The 21,508-nt window shown below is 37.3% G+C and overlaps 3 protein-coding genes across 5 annotated transcripts; 2 read left to right on the top strand and 1 right to left on the bottom strand.

The window, feature by feature from the left end:
- On the top strand, positions 1–5,003 carry WRKY2 (WRKY DNA-binding protein 2). Of its 2 annotated transcripts, XM_022050182.2 has the most exons (7): positions 1–125; positions 375–637; positions 1,518–2,022; positions 2,672–2,860; positions 3,025–3,902; positions 3,991–4,149; positions 4,291–5,003. In XM_022050182.2, the coding sequence occupies exons 3-7, from the start codon at positions 1,573–1,575 to the stop codon at positions 4,856–4,858; spliced, it is 2,244 nt and encodes a 747-aa protein (XP_021905874.1). In that variant the 5' UTR covers positions 1–125; positions 375–637; positions 1,518–1,572; the 3' UTR covers positions 4,859–5,003. The 2 variants fall into 2 exon arrangements, with proteins under 2 accessions (XP_021905874.1, XP_088074971.1); XM_088218845.1 differs by lacking the exons at positions 1–125; positions 375–637 and adding an exon at positions 725–778.
- A 2,338-nt stretch (positions 5,004–7,341) lies between these two features.
- On the bottom strand, positions 7,342–13,843 carry CLC-F (chloride channel F). Its single transcript, XM_022050211.2, has 9 exons — positions 13,024–13,843; positions 12,492–12,906; positions 11,618–11,812; positions 10,853–11,307; positions 10,639–10,743; positions 9,730–9,963; positions 8,891–9,094; positions 8,470–8,702; positions 7,342–7,802 (listed from the first exon to the last, which is right to left on the bottom strand). Exons 1-9 carry the CDS (start codon positions 13,489–13,491, stop codon positions 7,754–7,756), a joined length of 2,358 nt encoding a protein of 785 aa, XP_021905903.1. The 5' UTR covers positions 13,492–13,843; the 3' UTR covers positions 7,342–7,753.
- A 1,800-nt stretch (positions 13,844–15,643) lies between these two features.
- LOC110820646 (uncharacterized protein At4g26450) lies at positions 15,644–19,943 on the top strand. 2 transcript variants are annotated; one of them, XM_088218844.1, is made up of 5 exons: positions 15,644–15,831; positions 15,944–18,359; positions 18,563–18,785; positions 19,100–19,172; positions 19,661–19,943. In XM_088218844.1, exons 2-5 carry the CDS (start codon positions 16,333–16,335, stop codon positions 19,714–19,716), a joined length of 2,379 nt encoding a protein of 792 aa, XP_088074970.1. In that variant the 5' UTR covers positions 15,644–15,831; positions 15,944–16,332; the 3' UTR covers positions 19,717–19,943. The 2 variants fall into 2 exon arrangements, with proteins under 2 accessions (XP_088074970.1, XP_021905878.1); XM_022050186.2 differs by having other exon boundaries at positions 15,644–18,359.
- The last annotated feature ends 1,565 nt before the right edge of the window (positions 19,944–21,508 follow it).

Raw genomic sequence — 21,508 nt, 5'->3', positions numbered from 1 at the left:
TGGGACCACGTGGAGTGATCTTGTTGGGTGATGGGGAAGTGAGTTCATCCCAAAACAGAGAATCTGGTCCAAGACTCTGGTGCACAGCTTCAATTTAAGTGACGAACATCGAATGCAAAAAATGGGTAAAAGCTAAAAAGCTTCAGCTTTTCTCTCTCTCTCTCTCTCTCTCTCTCTCTCTCTCTCTCTCTCTCTCTCTCTCTCTCTCTCTTCCTTCTGCTTTTTTTTTTTTATATTTTTTCTGGTTCTTCAAAGATTCTTCCTTCCACCACCATTACACAATCATCTTTCTCTTTTCCTTTTTCGTGTTTCTAAATTTTTGTTTCTGATTTGTTTCGATTCTGTATAAAATATAATTTTGTTTCTTTCTACAGTTTTCTCGAAAATCCATCGTTTTCTTCGCGACATTTTGGTTTACGAACAGGAGAGATAGGGAGGGAAGGAGCTGGGGTTTTTCCACTCCTTTTTCTTTCTTTCTGTTTTTCATTCTCCATTGATTTCGAAGCCGGCAGAGAATCTGATCGGGTCGGGTTGCGTTTTTTGGAGGCGGGTCAGACCTTGTTGGTGCTGATCGTTGCCATGGTGGTGGTACTGGTGGTGGGTCTTCTTCATTAGCTTTTACTCTTTAATCAATCAGGTAATCATTTTTAATCATTCTCTCTCCATTTATTTTCTGTCTTTGGTTTTTTTTTTTTTTTTAGCTTGTACGTTTGGTGTTTTTCTTTTGTTCTTTCTAAATTCCATGTTCTACGCTTTTTTCCTTCCCTGATAATTTAAGGTATCTCCCTCTGTTAATCTTAATATTTCAGCTCGATCTACGGTTTCTCTAAAATTCTTGAAATTTATCACCATTTTTCGTTTATTTTTTTCTCCGACCCTGGTCGTGAATTTTCTTTTTTCTTCTTCCTGTTTATTAGTGTTCAAATTAGATCTTCTTCCGTCTCTGATTTATAAAATTCATTGCTTTCCTTTCGATCGATTACCTCTTTTTTTTCCCCACCTTTGAGACTCTGGAAATTGGTTATTAGAGAATGTTTCCTGTCTCTGTAAATTCCCCAGTGTTTCTCAATCAATTGGCTTCTGTTGTGAGAATCAGCTAGAAAGGTTAAGAGCTGACGTAATTCCATTGATCATGGCGATAATTTTGGAATGGTGAATGCGTTTCTTTTACCATTCCATTGTTTTTGTCTTTTTATCAATACCTGTTTGAGATTCCTTAAGAAAAATGAAAACCCAGATTTAGACATTCCTTTATGGTTCTTTTTCCAATTTAGGGTTTCATTAATGAAAATAACGGCCCTCAAGTCAAGCTATTGTGGTTCTTTTAATCTTGAGTTGAAACTTGAAAGAAAATTTCACTTTCATTTTGGTATAATTTATTTTTCAATTCCAAAAATTAACTTCTATTCTGCACCAGAAACTAGGCGTATTGTTGCTTTTGATATCAGTGCCAGGCTTGGATTCAGTGGGCCTGAGATTCATTCTGTTACATGCTATGTTTGTTTTGGCCATTTCAGGAATTCAACCAACCTCATTTTCGGATAACCTGAATTGGATCGTGTTTAGATTTTCATGGCTGGGATTGAGGATAATATTGCCATAATTGGGGATTGGGTGCCTCCTAGTCCTAGCCCAAGAACCTTTTTCACTGCAATGTTGGGCGAGGATATGAGTTCAAAATTTATGTCAGAAGCTCTTCCAGATAACAAAACTGAAGGGCTTTTTCTAGGATCTCGAGAGCAGATGCGATCAGGTGAGACTCACAAAAAAAGTTTAAGGGAAATGGGTGATCAATCAGCTGAGCTAGGTTTAATCTCTGAACAAAAGTCAAGCTCGCGTGGAGGTCTTGGGGAAAGGATAGCAGCAAGAGCTGGGTTTAATGCTCCAAAATTAAACACTGAAAATATAAGATCTGCTGATCTTTCATCGAACCCTGATGTACGCTCTCCTTACTTGACAATACCAGCTGGTCTCAGCCCAACCACACTGCTAGATTCTCCAGTTTTCCTTTCAAATTCGCTGGTAAGCCTAATAATATGCTGTCTCTGACTTTTGATTTTAATGAACTGGACATGCTATTCATCGTATTGAAGGCATTGATAATCTGCCCATCAGTTCGAAAGAAGCTATCATGCTCATTTTGTTGAGTCCTTATTTGACCCTATGCAATGGAAGTAGGAATTTAGTTGGTCTGAAGGGAATCAAAAACAATATCATTGTCATGAATGGTCCCCTGTGGTTAGCATTGGGAAAGATTCTGCTTTACTGGAATATTAGAAAGTTAAATTGGATTGCTATTGTCATAAATCATTCTCTCGCAATTCAAAAGTTAAAACTAGAACTGACCCATTTGATTGGTGGAGGGAAGAGCTTTTAAGCTATTGAGGTTGGGTACCTTTTGCGCGCAAGTGCAAAGCATGACATTGTACTGAAAATGGAATGGGCTTAATTCTTTTGCTTCACTAACCATTCTGGGCTAAATTTGTCGCCTTTTCTGTGATTATTGCAATTGGCTTCTACAAATGAGTACCCAGAGTGACTCATTGATTTCTTTGTTCACGTAAAATTGTCTAATGCATCAGGGGATTGTTATATCAAAAATGAAATTAAGCTCTATTGAAGTTCTTTTTTTTTTTTCCGCATGTTAATTTCTGATCCGATCTTACTGCAGGCTCAGCCATCTCCAACAACTGGAAAATTTTCTTTTCTCCCAAATGGTAATGATAGAAGCTCCACATTGACCTCAGAGGTCCTGGATAAGAACAAAGATAATTTTTTTGAGGACATTGGTGCATCATCCTTTGCATTCAAGCCCATTGTGGAATCAAATCCCTCTTTCTTCCTGGGTGCTACAAACAGGGTAAGTAAACCATTAGAAGACCTAATTTTAAAATGTTGAGCTGCAAAAAAGCATATTACACGGACACATGCTTGTTGCTAGTCAATTTTGTTAAATTACATTTGAAGATATGATGTTGGAAGCCCTTTTTTCCATGCAACTGAGAATGTATGTTTTACATGCAGATTGTTCGAAATCCAGCCACTCTTCCTCAGCAATCGTTTCCTAGTATTGAGGTTTCAGTTCAGTCTGAAAATTCCCTTCAGTCCCAAAATGCGGAAGCAGCTAAAGTCCATTCTCAGAATAGAAATATCCTTCCCTTTCAGGCAGACTTTGCCAGATTATCAGCTGAGAAAGATCATGGCAGTAATACTGGTGCTGCAAATCATAGAGTCCCTGATGCTGTTGGTGGTGCTGCTGAACTTTCTCCGCCTCTTGATGACCAGCAGGATGACGACCAAAGAGGCAGTGGAGATTCCCTGGCTGGTGGTGGTGGTAGCGCGCCATCCGACGATGGGTATAATTGGAGAAAATATGGACAAAAACAAGTAAAAGGAAGTGAGTATCCCCGGAGTTATTACAAATGTACTCATCCAAATTGTCAAGTTAAGAAAAAGGTGGAACGATCTCATGAAGGCCACATTACAGAGATTATATACAAAGGAGCGCACAACCACCCAAAACCTCCACCAAATCGTCGATCTGCCATTGGTTCGTCTAATCCAGTCCTTGACATGCAAATAGATGGCCCTGAACAACCCGGACAACAGAACGGGATTGATGGGGATTCTATTTGGGCAAATACACAGAAGGGAACAGCTTCTGGAACCCCTGACTGGAGGCATGACAATGTTGAGGTGACATCATCAGCAACTCTGGGCCCTGAATATGGTAACCAGTCTGCAGCTTTGCATGCTCAGAATGGTGCTCAGCTTGAATCAGGTGATGCAATTGATGCTTCCTCAACCTTTTCTAATGATGAAGATGAAGAAGATCGTGCTACACATGGCAGTGTCTCATTAGGTTATGAAGGTGAAGGAGATGAATCCGAGTCGAAGAGAAGGTAGGTATTCTGCCTTTGTTCTCTTATGAATATAATGTTGAGACAAACTATTATGGCAGTAATAATCTGATACTGTTTAATATCCCAGGAAAATTGAAGCTTATGCGACAGAAATAAGTGGAGCCACCAGAGCTATTCGTGAGCCCAGAGTTGTGGTTCAGACTACCAGTGAGGTCGATATCCTTGATGATGGATATCGCTGGCGCAAGTATGGGCAGAAAGTTGTCAAAGGAAATCCAAATCCAAGGTTAGATAAGAACCCATTATTTGCTAGTCAGTCTTTTATTTTTCTTCCCTTTTCTGCCTCATACAAGCTTGCACAAACTAGAATTATGATGTAAGTTCCAAAAGTTGCCTAGTCTGAACTTGCTTCTATTTTGATGCACAGGAGTTATTACAAATGCACAAGTGCAGGCTGCACGGTGAGGAAACATGTAGAAAGGGCGTCACATGATCTCAAATCAGTGATCACCACATATGAGGGAAAGCACAATCATGATGTACCTGCTGCCCGTAATAGCAGTCACGTCAATTCTGGTAACTCTAGCAGCATAGCAGGCCAAGCTGCCTCGGCTATTCAGAGTCATATCCACAGGCCTGAGTCATCACAAGTTCACAACAGCATGGCAAGGTTTGAGAGGCCTGCTGCATTTGGTTCATTTACCCTGCCCGGAAGGCAGCAGTTGGGACATTCTCCCGGCTTCTCTTTTGGAATGAATCAAGCAGGGTTTACCAATCTAGCCATGGCCGGATTGGGCCCCGGACAAGCCAAGCTACCAGTCCTACCGGTTCATCCGTATTTAGCACAGCAACGACAGGTGAATGAGATGGGTTTTATGTTGCCAAAAGGAGAACCAAAGGTGGAGCCGATGTCAGAACCTGGTCTAAACCTTTCAAATAGTTCATCAGCATACCAACAGATAATCAGTAGGCTGCCGCTTGGACCACAGATGTAAATTTTTTTCTTTGTTTCTCTCTTTCTTTCTTTGAAATATCTTACCTGTTTCAGTTGGCACCAAATATTTTTTCTATTGTTGGGAAGAAAGTAGATATAATTTTATTATATTAAATCGTTATATATGTAAATGGGCATTTTATTCTCGCGCTCTGCCATTTTTGTTCCTTGATCTGATTAGGGTTTGACTTTGTCTCGAAAGAAAAGGAAAGAAATTTTGTCAGATAGTTATTGTTTTTGGTTGTCCAACAAAGCTTCTTCCAGGTAGTTTTCTGACCAGAAGACAAGACAAATTCTGTTCTTTCTAAGTTTAAAAGCTGTCTCAAATGGAACTGGCAGATAGAGTAGGCCTGGACCACCTTTTTTACTGGTTTAACTCTTCAATTGCACAAATACATATACATTTCATCTGTATTATGAATGGAACTCGTGACTAATTAATTCTAATTCAACAGACAAAATAAAATAAGAATTTTCTTTTTCAATGGAGCAGGTTACCTGTTTAACTTTTCTTTGCTTATTTCCTTTAAGAACTAACAAATGAGCACACAATTAAGAGGGCATAGATGTGCATACCAAATCTAAAGAGGCGACCAAATGAGAAAGAGACTTGATTCTTGTCTTAAAAAATCGAGAGATTCAAAAAAATGATCTCTTAATTTACATGCAACTATAAAATTATGTTTTATAACAAAAGTACCCTTCACACTAACATTTTTTTTTCAATCTTGGATTATAATTTGCTGCACAACTTGTTTGTACAACTTATCTATTATATAACATCATCCGGAAATATGCGACATTCGATTTAATTTGAAAATGAATTGTTACACACGTTATCACCGTACAACATAAAATAAGAAGCATACAACTCAGGGATCCTTCTTAATCCTCTATACCAATTATGATGTATCTTTAGGGTGAAGATTTGTGGAAATGCAGCTCTTGTGATACACAATACGTGTTGTCTGTTGATGATAGCGTTCTATTCAGAAGAACGCAGTTGGAAGAGCTAAATGAAATAAAAAGGATACTTAAAGAAGCACGAGCAAGCCTCGGGACAAGTAGTAAATTTACATAAATCAGCTATTACAAAGTTGGAGGACAACCACTTTATCCCAAGAGGCCAAAGAAGTCATGTCGAAAACTTAGGCATAAACTACGGTGAATTACATTACGAGTATATTCCTCTTACTACAATCAATTTGTGTGCAATTGGAAAAAATGTGGCTCGATTTTGGTGGGGTGGTGGGTTGTCTGGTAAAAAATGTCTACTCCAAAAGCAGAAAGGAGGGGAGGGATTGGATTTTCGAAATTTTTATAGTTTTAATATCACCATGTCGGGCAAATAATCCAGAATCTCTCCTCCATCAATTATTAAGAGCAAGATATTTTAAACAGATGGATTTCATACAAGCACATGGTATAAGAATTCCACCAAATAAAATACTCCGGAAATGGTCTTCTGATGACAATTATACTGTGACTGAAAGAAAATATGGAATACTCCAGTGCTACCCAAACTGAAATTATGTGTATGCAAGAAAATTTTACCAACTGGAGCAAACCTTGATCCCGCTTGTGTTATGTGTGGTGAAGCTAAGGAGAGCATAGTGCATCCATTTCAGGAATGTGTATATGCAAAATCCATTTGCCAATTAAGTCCTCTGTGAGTAACACATAACATATCCTTCCTTTTTGACTTTTGGATATCGCATGATTCGAAATCCTCTCAGAACATTTGTTCGAGCATGTTTATGAATGGGTTCATAACAAGATACGTGTGAGACCATACTTGTTCAAAAACTCCAAAAGACTATGCGAAGTATGGTCAAAAACTCCAAAAGACTATGCGATAATGGGAACAAGTATTGTCAACCAAGAGGGTTAGTAGTATCAATAAAGATGCTGTTTATGGGATCCACAACATCAATTTGACGCCCCCACCGAGAGGATATGTGAGGATCAACACCGATACTTCTTTTGTGGCTGGCCAAGATTCTAAAGGCAGGGTGGTATTTGTGGGAATGGTACTCCTTTGCCGCTTTCGGTGAATGTGGCAGAGTTACTGGCTTTGAGGCATGGGATGGAATTGGCACAATCATGAGGCACCAATAAAGGGATTCCAACTTTGATATTAAAATTTGATAGATACAAATTAATTTTGGATGATCTTAAAACTTAAGTTCCTACTTTTCAATAAAGGGATTCCTAAATGTTGTAATCATATCACAAATGTCTTGGCTAGAGAGGCTTTATTGGCACTTAGATGGATGTTTGTGACTGCAGATCTACCTCCATTTCTGTTGCAGAATGGTTGCTGCAACTGTTGAATGAAGGATTATTTTTCTCCAAAAGAAAGTTTATGATGCATCCTCAGAGCTCACAACTACAAAAATATAAACTCCTCCAATATTTGACCAAAAGCAAATGATTGCCCTACTAAAAGGTAAATAAGGGCGGAAATTTACAAATCCTACCATATTGAAAATAATGTTGTACTGTGGTTCCTTTTTTCCTCTTTTAATTAAAAATGTAGAAAGTTCAATTTCCTAAAATTACAATGAGATATCCAACACCTGGAAATTTTATGCTAATACATATGCTTTTACCAACGAGCCATGCACGCCTGAATCTAATGAACACTGCAGACAAACCTCCAAGCACTTGCTTCAGCGGCTACTGCTTTCTGACACATATATAGATTTCAGGTTTTGAATCCTATATTTATCTTAGGAGTTTATTCATGACATGAGCCCCTCCTCCCTCCCTCCAAAAATTTAGACCAGCTTGCCTTTGTGGTCAATCAAGAAGGAAGACTTGGCAATTTCAATTTCCAGCTGCATAGCATAGCCAATGGCTGTTTTTAATACTGACCTTGGAATTCTTCTCTTTTCTATGATGATAGATTGATACTTTGAGTATTTGTCTCCTCTCTGCAGAAACTGTAAAACACCAATCAAAATATAAGAAAATCGCTTTCCATGTTCTTGTAGATAAAATAGGAAAAATGTATGATAAAAGAATGGGCAACAGTGATAGCCAAACCTAAAAATCATTCTTCTCCTGATTTTAGAGAAAAATGAAAGGAGAGTTTGAGAAGTGTCCAGAATTTCACATCATGGTAAATTACAGCTTCAGATGGATCTAATTATTTTTCTTTTTTTTTTTTCCTTTGTGCAGATAAAATAACTAATAGGCATTTAATCTAGTATCGGTTATAGAAATGGATAACTGATTTAACTTTCTTCTGCAACATAATGACTCACGTAGTAGCTATATTTAGATATTCATGTATTTTGTTTTTCATATGGGGACAAAATAAAAATTGATTCAAATAGCTGTGTAGTTATATAGATTTCTTAGATTGCAACGGAGAAACAGCCCCGACTGGCCCAATCGCAAATCCATTACAAATAGATGGGAAAATATCATCGCATTTACTTGTAACCATTTTGCAGTAGAAACCATGGCCAACAACCATGCTTCAATTTGCTAATAGTGGGGAAGAGGCATTCTTTTTTTCCTTCACAAGACTGTTTGCAATTTAAATAAGGAACTAGACGTTAACTAAGAGAAAGGGAAGAGTTACAATAGAACATCAGTAAGTACCTGAGACAATTCCAAATAGAATCATAGTGAAGAATTGCCACAATTCTCCGCTTCCTTCCTTTCTGCATTTTGCCACCATGCCTAACCACAGGTAACTGCTTGATTCCCCTGGCTTCCATTATCTCCTTTGCAACTGCCAAATTAGTGTCTGGATAACAGGTTAGGAGTCCACGCGCACGCCCACGGTAGCTAATCTTTTGAGTACAAACAAAGGAAACAGGACACATGTTCACCTGTAAAAATTTGAAATTTTTCTTAAAATTTCAGCAAAATGAGATCAACAGAAATAGAGAGTGAAGATTCTCAACGAGGGTAAAGAAGACATATTGGAAGGTAAAGAACACATACTGAAAGCTTGTGAATGGCAAAAATTTTACAGAAAGAAAAAGAAAATGATGATGCAAGCATCTACATTACTTACATCTAAAGCCGCTGAACCACCCATGTCGACATTCTTTGACACATACCGTCTAATGTCACCGCATGTTAGTATTCCTGCCAGATAGTCATCATCATCAACCACAAGAACACAATTTTGTTGGCTATCACGCAAGCATTTCGTAGCTTCTTTCAAAGTTGCATTCAGTGAAACCTTTACATAATTGTTTGACATGGCACTGGAAACCTGAAAGCAAGCCAAGATGCACTAGTAGTCAGAAAGAAAACATCAAACAATGAATATGTAAAGAAAGTTAATAATTGAGAAGGTAAAGTACTGCCTAAACCTCTCCTCACAAAACACCACCTTCCCAAGTTCCCTTTTGGTTCAACTCCCATTCAATCTCTAAGTCCCAACTAATTCCCACGCTTATTTTTTCAAAACAGTCTTAAATGTTAGTTTAGTATTTTTCACATTTGACCAAGCCAACACCCACCTTAAATTTGTTAGGTTGTAGTTCTACATATCAATATTATTTTTAAAATTTTTAAAGTAGGATTTAGATAAAATGAAATAGAATTGGATGGAGTGGCCCATAAGAGTGTGTTTGAGAGTTGCAAAGAAATGGAAAACGCAAAGAAAAAATCTGGAGGGGATGGAAAAACAAGGATGACCGAAAATTTTCCCGCCTTTTGTTGGATGTCTTAAAAAATGGAAGAGACAATATAGTGATGTGAATAGAAAAGGACCAACCCTTTCATTTCCTTTCCCTTCATATATCTACTCCCAGATGAGGGATATCGGAATAATTTTCTATTTCCTCCCATCAAGAAAGAAAGAAAAATGTACTCAGTTATAGAGCAATGGAGAACATCTAAGACCTTCAAATCTTCCAAAAGCATTTCTTCATTTGTTGCTTCATGATCTACAGCATTTTCTATGACAGTGAGCTCTGAACCATCTACTCCATCAATTCGTCTCCACATGCCTTCATTTTTATCATCAGTGTGTGAAAGAGAATAACCACCTCTTCCTGAATTCCGTGCATCAGATGCCTCACTCTCCTTAACTTGGTTTGCCACAGAGGGAACCCATATTGCCAATCCAACAGCCCCCTAATAACAAAATTGCCACAAAAACTAAAAACAAGCATTAGAAAAAATGTTGACTTGGAAATGCTTTATTATGTTGTACCAAATAACAGTCACTAATATCTGATCAAGAAATAAATTTGAATAACTCTATTGGTACGAGTATGAATATTCTGAACCACGAAGTGCCCGTTTGCCTAAGCCTTTCCATTTCTGATTTTGCTGCCACAAAGCAGAAAAAACATTTTTTTAAGTAAAAGAAGAATTTGTCTTTTTTCCACTTTTTATGAAGGTCAAATCCAAACTGCAAATAGACGCTCTAAGATATGGCTTCTGCTGTAGAAGATGAATAATATTTTAAATAAATATATTTATTAACTTTATGTTTCACTAATTTATTAACTTAATATTTTTAAATTAACAGGTTTCTGGGGTTATCTAGTAATGTTAAGCTATGCCTCAACTATATGCCAAAAAAAAGATATCAGGTCAGTGAAACAAACTTCTGAGATATATAAAGTCTTCCAAAGAATAAATCTAGATAGACATTGTCTTTATTGATTATGTAACTTGCTGAACATGTATCAAAGAACAAACTTTGCGAAAAACACCCAAGATCATGAATGCATTTTTTTTAAGGCAACATATGCATTAAGATTTGATGGGGCAAGTCATAAAATAAGATTGTGGCAGAATTACCATAAGAGGAAGCAATATCCTATAATCTTTTGTCAGCTCAAACAGAAGCAAAACTGATGTCAACGGTACTGAACATACTGAAGCCAATGTAGCAGCCATTCCAACCTGCACTAGAAGTCAAAGGTACTTTGATTAAAATTATGTTTAAAACTTCAATATGAACAGTGATTACAAATGGCAAATAAGCAGGGCCTGTCAAAAGCTAAAGCTTTACCAGCGCATATGCCTGCGGCTGAGCAACAGCAGCATTTCCAGGAATTGCTGCATTGATAAATTCTGCAGCTGAACCCCCAAACACAGCACCAACTGCAGCACCAATCATTAAACTTGGGGCATAAAGTCCACCAACAAGGCCAGAGCCTTTGCACAGTGCAGTTGCTACAACCTTGGCTGCTGCTAATTGAGTTAACAACCATATTCCAGGAGCTGACGCACTCTTTCCAGTATGTAGAATCTCCTCCACATTTGTGAAACCCCAGTACAGTATTCCAGGATACTTTAAAGCAATTATCCCAGCTCCTAGACCACCAAGAGCCGGACAGACAATAGCAGGAAGACCAAATTTTTCCTTGATAAATTCAAATGACTTGGTGAACCAAGTGACTAAGCGAGTAAAGACTACACTCACTACACCACATAGCATGCCCAATATCAGGTATAAAGGCAGCTCTGCAAGAAACAGTGAAGAAACATTCAACAAGTTTAGTCACAAGATACTGAAATGAAACAGTTTATTTACGTTCTAAGTTTCTCTCAAGAGAGGATTAGACCAGTAAGAGCATAATTGCCCAATGTCTCAAAAAGCACCAAATATTCAACTCTCCCCCATCATAATAGATCGTACTCTTACCAAAATTATGATATATTGATCCAAACCAAACTAGAGATCCATGACCGGCTGTAGAAATAAATCCCAAGATTCACCGTGCAGATGTACATTTCTTACAAATTAAAATGTTCATAATGGAAAAGGAAGTACCTGCAGCAGACTTCAAATCATAAGAGGGAACTGTAAAAGCTGACTGTGTTCCGAGCAAGGCATTTGATACAGTAGATGAAATAACGGAGGCTAATATTATCATTGCAGTTGTAAATGGAGGTGAATTCTCAGCACGAAGAGGCCTTAACACAGTTTCAATAGCAAAAAAGCAACCAGCAACAGCAGCATTGAAACCTAAAGAGAGAAGAGAAAAAGGTTGAAAAGCGCAAATTCAGCTATCAAGTTTTCAGTAACAAGTATGTGATCTAATGCAAATATCTGTAATGTTCTGATAATAATACAGAGGTAAATTTCCTGCAAGCATAACACTAATCAAATGGTAGAAAATTTGATCTGGTAATTAAAAGACAAATTTTAAGTTTAAGAAATTAAATCGTCATAGCAGCAGAGGCCTAGCATTAATTCTTGTGTTTATCAGAAGCAGCCATGGCAAAATTTCATAAACACAATTCCTTGGAACAATATTCTTCATTCTCTTTTCTGAAACTTGAATGCCATAATTCACAGCTAAGGAATCAACAGGTTGCATCCAACATCCCCCTTAAGAAAAGTCAATTCCTAGCTTAGCTAATTTGCCAGTCAAGCATACCTCTTAACCAATAGACTCTAAGACTACTCTACTTATCGTACATATAGCAAGCTCAAGTCCATGTTCAAAAGTTAGTTTGTAGCATCAGCAGCCCTATACAAATTAAAGCAGAATACTGCAATAAAAGTAATGTGTTCCAAAATAAAAACATTCACAGCTGCCTCTATCAGCAAGCAAAACAGAAAGATATTGAATGATTTCCCAGGAGTAATAGGAAATAGAAACAAAAGACTGAATAAATTGTAGCAAGAGAAATGATGATACCTGATGCAATCCCAGATGCTGCACCGGCTGCGACAAGAGCTATCTTCCTTTCTCTATTGTTTTCCATCATCAATGAGAAGCCGTTGGCGCATGATTTGCCAATGTCCACGCTCGGGCCCTCAGGACCAAGAGAACATCCGGTTCCAAGAGTAACGGCAGCCTGGATAGCTTTTATTGTGGGGTAAACGCCAGCAAGCAAATCCAAACCTTGTCTTGAAGAGGAGGAAGAAGAAGAAATAGAATGCTTAATTTGATCCAAGATTTCGAGTAAACCATGCATCATTCCGACAATAACTCCTCCCGTGACAGGGATCAGGAGAATGCGATGCCAAGTATCAGCCAGTCTCTGTAACCGGAGCCAAGCAGCACCCTCGTTTGGGGTGCCAGCCCAGGCCCATTCATGTATAATATGAACCTACACAACCAAAACGAAGGTAAGACGACAGATTTGGGGGGAGATTTCTGTAAGAAAAGAAAAAAAAAAAAAACGAAGAGAGATTCAGATCTCAACCAGTTTTTCTTTTTCAATTACCCCTATATTGAAAGCGGCGACGCAGAGGCCGGAGGCCACACCAAGGAGACAGCCGATGAGCAGCAAAGCCCATTCTGGAGGCGCACTATCACCAAGGACGTCGTTGTTAGCATCGGCGTGGGCGTAGGGGTGGTACGGATGACGATGATCCAGATTATCAACGGTAGCAGTATCGACTTTACTATTCCCAAAACCACTTAAACCTGTAGGAGTAGAGGGTGACGAAGGATGGTCTCTGTCAGGTCGCTTGAAACTGAAGCGTCGTCCAGAAAGAGAGAGGCCTCGATCCAAATTCTTGAAGAGGTCCTTGATGGCACCTGTTCCTCTAGAAAAGCTGCTTCTGTTGTGATGATGGTTGATGGAAGTTTGTGGAGCTTCGATGTCTATCTCTTCATCTTCCTCATCACCTGGTTCCGCGTTGTTGTGGTTGGATCTCAACAGATGCCGCTCATCGCTGCCTCCTCCCATCACTAATTTCTTGTTTATCACAAATCACACAATTCAAATCCAATTTGATCCGCGTACAATTCCATAAAATTTCAAACTCTTATTTCTCCACAATGTGCGCCAGATTGGCAGAAAAATCGACAGTAAAGGACACACCCTTGCTGTCCTCGTCTCTGTAACCAAAATCTAATTCGGTGTTTGGCTTTTAATGAATCTTTCCCTGTGCAATTCCCCACCGACGAATTAATATTCCCGCCAGCCAAACAACCGCCTTCTCCTCCTCCTCCTCCTCCGCCCTTCAATTACTATTTTTCTTATCTGTGCACACCTGATTTCCCGGTCGGGCAGTTGCAGTTTTTTTGCACTTAATATTTTCAGCCACACCCCCGTACTTTTAACTATTTACGCCACTAGGCTTTTCCAATATATAAGAAATGAATATTCTTTAATTTTTAAAAATAATTATCGACTGACTATGACATATTTAAGATATTCTAATTTAATTTTATAAAAATTTTATTTAATCGTGATACAAAAAAAAAATTATATTAAGTTTATAATATTTTTAATGGTAAAAGAATTAGTGTATAAAAAATTTATCCTCTTGTAAAATTATGTAAAAGCATAATTTATATAATAAAAATACGATAATATAATATTTTTTCTTTGCTATTTTTAAAAAATTAAACTAAAATAAAATGAAATAGTGAGATGATAAATATTTTTATATTATTTATTTTCATTAAATAAATATAAAATCATTTTTCAGCCAAGTCACAAACTAATATACATTTTTACCCAATAATATAAATTGAAAAAAAAACCAATAGCAATTTTTTTAAGAATCACAGGCAACAAATTATTATATCAAAGTTAATATTTAAATAAACATAAAATTATTGTAATTAATAACAAAATTTGAAAATTTTCTTGATATAATCAAGATTTGCTAATTTAAATTGAACAACCAGTAAATATAAAAATGGTAAAAATTTAATTATATTATGATAAATACATATGTTATAACTAATTTATTGATATATGAAATAACTTGAAGTTTATAGATTAAATTATAATATAACATGCTTGAGTTAAATGTAATCCCCCCCCCCCCCCCCCCAAAAAATGATAGATTTAGTATTATTCTATTATGGTTATCAACTAAATAAATTTTTATCATAAAAAAATTCTTTTTTTATTAAAATTATAATAATATTATATTAATACACGAATAAAATAAAATAAATTTATTAAATTAATTATTGTGCATAAACCATAAATTTATTAAAATAAGACTTTTTTTTAATTTTATCCCAATTTAATATTATTTTTGTTAAAATCGTAATAATTTAATAAAGCGATATTTAACTTAATCATTGTATTTTATTAACACATTAATAAATTAAATTATATAATTATTTAATCAAATATTATAAATCAGCTACTTATTATCTCGTATTATACATATAATGATAGATTTTACATATTCAATAAAAATATGTTAATTGAACAGTTAATAATTAAGAGTTTACAAATTATTTTAATTAATGAGATAAATGATTTATTTATTGTTATTTTTTACTATAATTTTTTTACTTAAAAAGAGAGGATGAATTTTTTTTTTCATAAAAAAAAGGGAGAAAAAGATGAGGGTAAAAAAGATAATGTTGTTTATAGAAATTTAGAAATTAAAAATCATTTAGACAACAATTAAAGTTATAATCTAAGCTATTTTATAACTTTTTTTTTTTAGGAATAATCTATTTGATTGGAATGATCAAATAGTACATTAGATATTTTTATAATGTAACAGCGATATAAATACTATATGATATAAATTTTAATATATGAGGGTTTTGTGGTAGTGGTGTCCATTAGGAGCATAGCACATCAATAAGTGAAACCTATTCTTGTACGATATGCTTTAAATCCTTATGGAAGGACAAGAAATTCATATAATAAAATTATTTTATTAAAATTAATTAATTAATGGAAATAATTTATAATAATAATAATTATTATTATTAATAAATAAATAATGTGACTGGAAATTAAAGACCATTCTGGTTTGTTTGTTTGGATTGAAGCCACAAGTGGGACGAATACGGACCTTCCTTCCATCAACTGTGGCACACACGAGCGGAGGCGCGTGAGTCAAGACACGTGTGACGTGGGTTGGTGTCTCATCACAATTTTCATGGGTGTTAAAGAAAAAAAAAATATTCACGACCTCTTCGTCTTCTTCCCCCAATCTGCGAAGAACACATGAAATTTTCCACTGGATCAACAAGAATTATGCATCAATTTAGCTGAAAAACACAAAAATAATTTCCGATCTGAACCGAGAGTGAATCGATTTTGGTAATTCTTCTTCTTAAGGAAATCAATTGAACCTGATCGTTGTCTATATTTGATCAAGACACTTGCCTTCTTCGTTTTCTTACTGTTTACTGGTTGTGATTTATGACGAGAGATGGAAGGAGGAGGGGTTTCGGAGGCGCAGTAAAATGGCGCGGAAATGGAGTGGAAGTCTAAATCTTGAGTCACTGGGATCTGGAAACCTTGGTTGGTAGTTGGAAACCACTGGTCATCTTCTTCTTTTCTGCATAATCGGTAACAAATGACAATAGTTCAGAGCAAGGATTAGATCTTTGCTTTTTTTTTTTTTTTAACCCGGAGATCGTTGTTCTCCTCTCTGTTCCTTGATCTGTAATTAGTTGCTTCTTGATCCCTATTTGAGGACTATTGAGAGTTCAGTTTTGTGGGTGAGCTTGATAATAATCGCAGTTTCAGCGGAATTTCTAGGGATTTCGGGGGCTTGGTTTATATAGAGAAGTTGTTTTTATTTACTTGTATGCAAACATGCATGCCAGGCACCGGAGTCCGGGAAATGGGTATCGGTCTGGTTCAATGAGCATGGGACTTTCTGCGTCTCGAATATCGCCGGAGAGTTCAGTTAGAGGTCATGGGTTGTATAATTCAGAGTATCGGAGCTTCAATCGTGGTTTTGGGCGCTGCCAGGGCCAGCCCAAATCGTTTCCTCCACCTTCCACTCCTCCTCGGAGAAGTACTGGCGGTGACATTTTCATGGAAGCTGGTCGACTTGCAGCTGAATATTTAGTCTCTCAGGGCTTCTTGGCGCCTAGTGTACTGTCTGGTAAATGGCAGAACGGTAGTTTGAAGAATCAGGCGGGTGAGCTTCAGGAGTTTAGGTCTCACGATAACGAGAATTTGCATCTTCCTCCTCCTGATGTCCGGCCATCAGCTCTTTCCCGGCTCGGTAATTCAGTTTCCGATGCTGGGTTGGGTCGGAGAAGGTATGTCGACGATTATTCATCAACTGGGTCAAGGAGTCATTTGAAAGGAAGAAGACAAGGCGGGTCCTTCCGTTATGGGTCGGATTTTGGTAGAGAATACGGGAGGAGTGGCTCCTGGTCTGAGAGAAATAGAGGTTCTTCTGATGTGGAGGGTGATGATGATACCATTCCCGCACATCACGAAGAACAGCCGGTGGGTAAAGATGTTGGTAGTGGGATTCAGAAGCCGAGCTCTGGTGAGCTTGCTACAAAGGTTGAAGAAGCCGGTGAGTCAGAAACCGAGTTGGATAAAAACAACTTCCAGGATGAAACACGGTCTTCATGTATTGGAAAAGATTCACCCCATGATGGGGAAGTCTCCACAAAGCCTGAAAATTCCCCGGTGGAGCTGAAGAATGAGAATGATGAGAACCAGAAATTGGTTGCTGTGGAGGGGGAGACTCCGCAGCCAGAGGAAGGTGACTCCTCAGGGAAGAAGAACGTCACTGATTTGTTGACATTGTGCAAATTCCCTAACTTGCGTACCAAAACTCGCTCTGCATTAATGGTGAAAGGTTCAAGGTCTGATTCAGTATCAAATAGAGTGGGAACCACTTCTGATGTCAAACCTTTAGTTGAAGAGGACCCTTTAAATAATTCATCACGCGACTTGCTGTCCAATAAAAATCATGACTTGCAACTCCCTGACTGTGACAATTCTAAAGCTTTGTCTGTTCCGGAGTATGGTGGAGTATTAGTTCCTGAAGAAGATGCTGAGCAGGCGAAGTGTCATAGTTATCAATCTTTCCCTAACAGAGTTCTTGTGGATGACAATGAGCAAGAAGAAGACCAGGGGTTGACTGGCCTTATGAGATCAACCTCCATGATTCTGGAGAGAGGTGAGAAACGAGATGCGGAAGAAAATGATTTGAGGGAGGAAGCTAATAGACAGAGTAGCTATCAATCTTTCCCTAATAGAATTCTTGTGGATGACAATGAGCAAGAAGAAGACCAGGGGTTGACTGGCCTTATAAGGTCAACCTCCATGATTCAGGAGAGAGGTGAGAAACGGGCTGCGGAAGAAAATGATTTGAGGGAGGTAGCTAAGAGACAGAGAGAATGGCTTCCCTCGGTGGCTTCCAAGTCTGACGAGTGCTTTAGTATCCCTTCTGTGAATGAGAAAGAAGAGACTCCGGAAGAAGAGAAGCCTTCACAAAGTGAGGAGGTGACAATGGCTGTTGATCATGGCAGCTTGGTAAACAATCATAGGATCCCTGTGGGCGGTGATGAACCATGCATTCAGGATGCCCAAGAGAAGCAACTTTTTCCTAGTTCCTTTAAGATCTGTGACCTTAATCTTGTGGGAGTAGCTGATTTGAATGAGAACAATCATGGTGATCCTATGCTTGTTTTCCCTCCTATTTCAGAAATTAAAAAGAAAGCTGGTCCGGTTGATGTTGATTTGTCAATGAGTAGTTCCAATAAATCTGGTGAATATGGTGGACATACAAGTAATGGTAAGGAGATAGAAGTAATTGACTTGGAGAGTGATTCTACACAAGAACTTAAGGCTGGTGATATTTTAGATAGGAAGTATGTTTTTCTTACCTAATGTGCTCTTTTCATTACTCCATTGATTTGCTCCTTTGATGTGTATATGATTATGGTATCTTTTGTGCCCCCTTCCCTTTCACTATAAGTACTAAGCATGCTAGATATAACTAGTTCCTCTTCAAATCTTTATGTATACCTGTGCTCCTTCTTTATCTGATCATGGAAACTGTTAATTCTTGCAGGCAACAGTCTGTATTTCTGGGCTTCCCTAATCATACTCAGAATAATGGTGATATTACAGACGTTACTGACTTCAATGATGGGCTTATGATGGTGGAGTTCCTCAATTCTCTTGCAAATCTTCCTCATGTACCACCAGGAATGAATCCAGTGTCAGAAGAGATTAATCATGCTACACAGGATGTTAATTCCCTACAGAATGAAATGTCCCTTCATAATGGAGAGGTACTACCATTAACTACTAAAGCTATTTATTTCTTTGGTGAAATTATAATACTTTCCTCTGGCAGCACCACCTGGTGGCTCTTTAATAAATTTTTAACAATTGATCTTCTGATATATGCAGTGGGTAACTTGATGGACATTTGATAGCAGTCTTTAGATATGCAGTGCGAACAAATGATCTTATAGTGGCTAGATTCATTTTTTTATCAGAAAAAGATAGAAACATAAAACATAAAACATCTCATTTTCTGAATTATAATTTCTTATTTCTTTGGAAAAAAAAATAATTTGTTGCCGTTCCATGATGTTTTCAGGGGACGCTTGGTGATCAAGGGCCTCTTGGTGATGATGATTCAATATATATGTCCTTGGGAGAAATACCATTAAGTATGCGATTCTTTTGTGCTTTTCTTATTAACGTATTTGGAGTTTTGGGGTTGATCTACGGAAAATTGTATTAAGTAGATAATGATGGTTATCAAACATCAAATTACATTTTGGACCCATTTGACTTGTTTTCCAGTCAATATCCTCCCTTATTCTTTTGCTTAGTCTTCAACTTTAGAATTTTGTCGTCATTTTCTTGTTTGAACAATTCCCGAAGAATTCAAAGTGAGAGTAGAGGTAGATCAAACATGAAAATTATGACAAAGTTCTACTGGTCCAGATTAATTTAGTAATTAAGTGTAGAAATAAGGTAGTAATTACTGGAAATTGAACCAACTGGGCCATCATTATTTTTTATTAACTTTATTGTGTATGCTAATTGTAACCTCAAACTTGGAAGTACAGTGCTTACATGATTCAGTATGTAAGCTTCAGTTCTGCTATCTTTATTTTCGCACTCCTAAGAATCTTTCATGACTTCCTTGTAGGCTATTTGCGGGGCTGGGAGCAGCCACCACCACAGGAATATGAAAAACCGTTCTGATTCAGCAGGTGCTGGGAATCTACAAGGATGTGCTACTTGATGGTTAGTATTGGTCACCAGAGCTTGTTGCAACATTTACCTCTGCCTGTAGGCAACTATGCTTAAGTTTAATTTGATTTTGTTTATAAGAATGCAAGTGTTTCTTCCATTGATAAGAGCTATATGGTGAATGCTTTATCTTTTTCGGCTGTTATACCTCATTTCTCAAATGGTAAAATTGTTCTCTATATTGGTCTTTCTGTTCTTTATTTTCTTCTTTCTCTTGTTGTTTCTGTTATTCCCATGGCCTGAGAGATCAACAAGTGACATTGAATGATGGTAAAACTTAGGTAAGATGATGCATAATAGCAGTTTTGTTTGCTTGGGAGCTTTTCATGTAACAGGTGATAAATGCAGTCCATGTGAATTTAAACTATTCCAAGCTTTTGCCTACTCTACAGGTTATCAAGGACGATTGAATGATTGCTTGTGGTGAGAACTGAGAACTGAATACAAATAAATACCTTCTGTTTACTCTTCTCTGCAGTCTCTTGTAACTTGGTTTTCAAATGAAATTATCGTTACTTGTAGTTCAATTACCAGTAGATTTATAAAATGCACATGACAACTAACAAAATCCAGCGATAACCAGTAGCAAGTGACGGTGACTTGGCTCCTCATGAACTTACCTTAGAATCCACCTACTCTTCTGTGGAGCACCGAGTTACTTTAGAATTGAACTTAGACTGTACCCTCTCCGAATACTTGACAGTCCGGAGACGTGATTGATATCATGGAATCTTTTCTGCTGTAGGTTCCGCACCATTGAATTGGCTTAAATAGGTTAATAAATTAAGGCTCAATATTCAATATTGGATCATATATTGCTGTATTGCTTCTTGGAAACATGAGTTCATTTTATTTTCATTGGGTAAGCTGAAAATGAGGAGAGGTGGAAGAGTCATTGCCTTTTCTTCTGCTTGGCTGAGCATGATCTTTTATCTAGAACCGAATGAGTTAGTTGGTCCAAAAGCTTTGTAGAAATTCCCGTTGAAGATATCTCAGCAGGATATCGAAAGATCCTTTGCAAAATCAAACCAGGAAGACTAAAAACAACTTCTATGATTTCCACAATGAATTCCTTGTGCTTAGGTGAATAACTGATTTGGCTTTCATTCTTGTGCTTAGACATGCCTAACTTTGATAGACATTGTGGAAAGGTGTTGCATATGGAAGGGCTAGTGAAGTATCTTAGGTGAATGAAAGGAATCAATGAACTTTCTTGAACTACTTCAAAAATGCAATGTCAATTTAGGCAAACCATTGACATCTCTAGTAATAACACAATGTTGGGTGATTTCCTTTTGACGGGATGTTATGACAATGTAAGCTCATTGTTCTCCCATTTTCCCACTTCTGTTGTGTATCACTATAAGGGTATGGATGATGTGTTTTTGGTCAAAGGACATAAAGTTCCCATCTTCACCGTGTGCAGAAGAAGATACTAAATAATAGGAAGGGAACAGGTATATGTAATGCTTTTTGCCACCAATCAACGGTGAAGATGAAGAGATACTAGCACCTTATTAAGATTCAATTCAATGGGTTGAGAGGAAGAGATACTGCCACTTACTAGTTAATTTGCTATTTGGGTGTACATTTTCTGTCTTTAAATTGGGAGGATGGAAGGAAAAAGCCAATCAGATCAGGTACGAAGTAGGTCTTGTCTCAAAGAACTTGCCATACCTGTTACCCTTCAGCTTCCTTTGAAGAGATGTAAGTGCAAAACTTCGATTTCCAAGGTTTCTTCAGC

Source organism: Carica papaya, chromosome 4 (assembly GCF_054855325.1).
Source record: "Carica papaya isolate Zhongbai chromosome 4, ASM5485532v1, whole genome shotgun sequence".
In the NCBI taxonomy this organism is placed as follows: domain Eukaryota; kingdom Viridiplantae; phylum Streptophyta; class Magnoliopsida; order Brassicales; family Caricaceae; genus Carica; species Carica papaya.
Note: the sequence above shows the minus strand (reverse complement) of the source record. Positions and strands in the feature narration are given on the sequence as shown.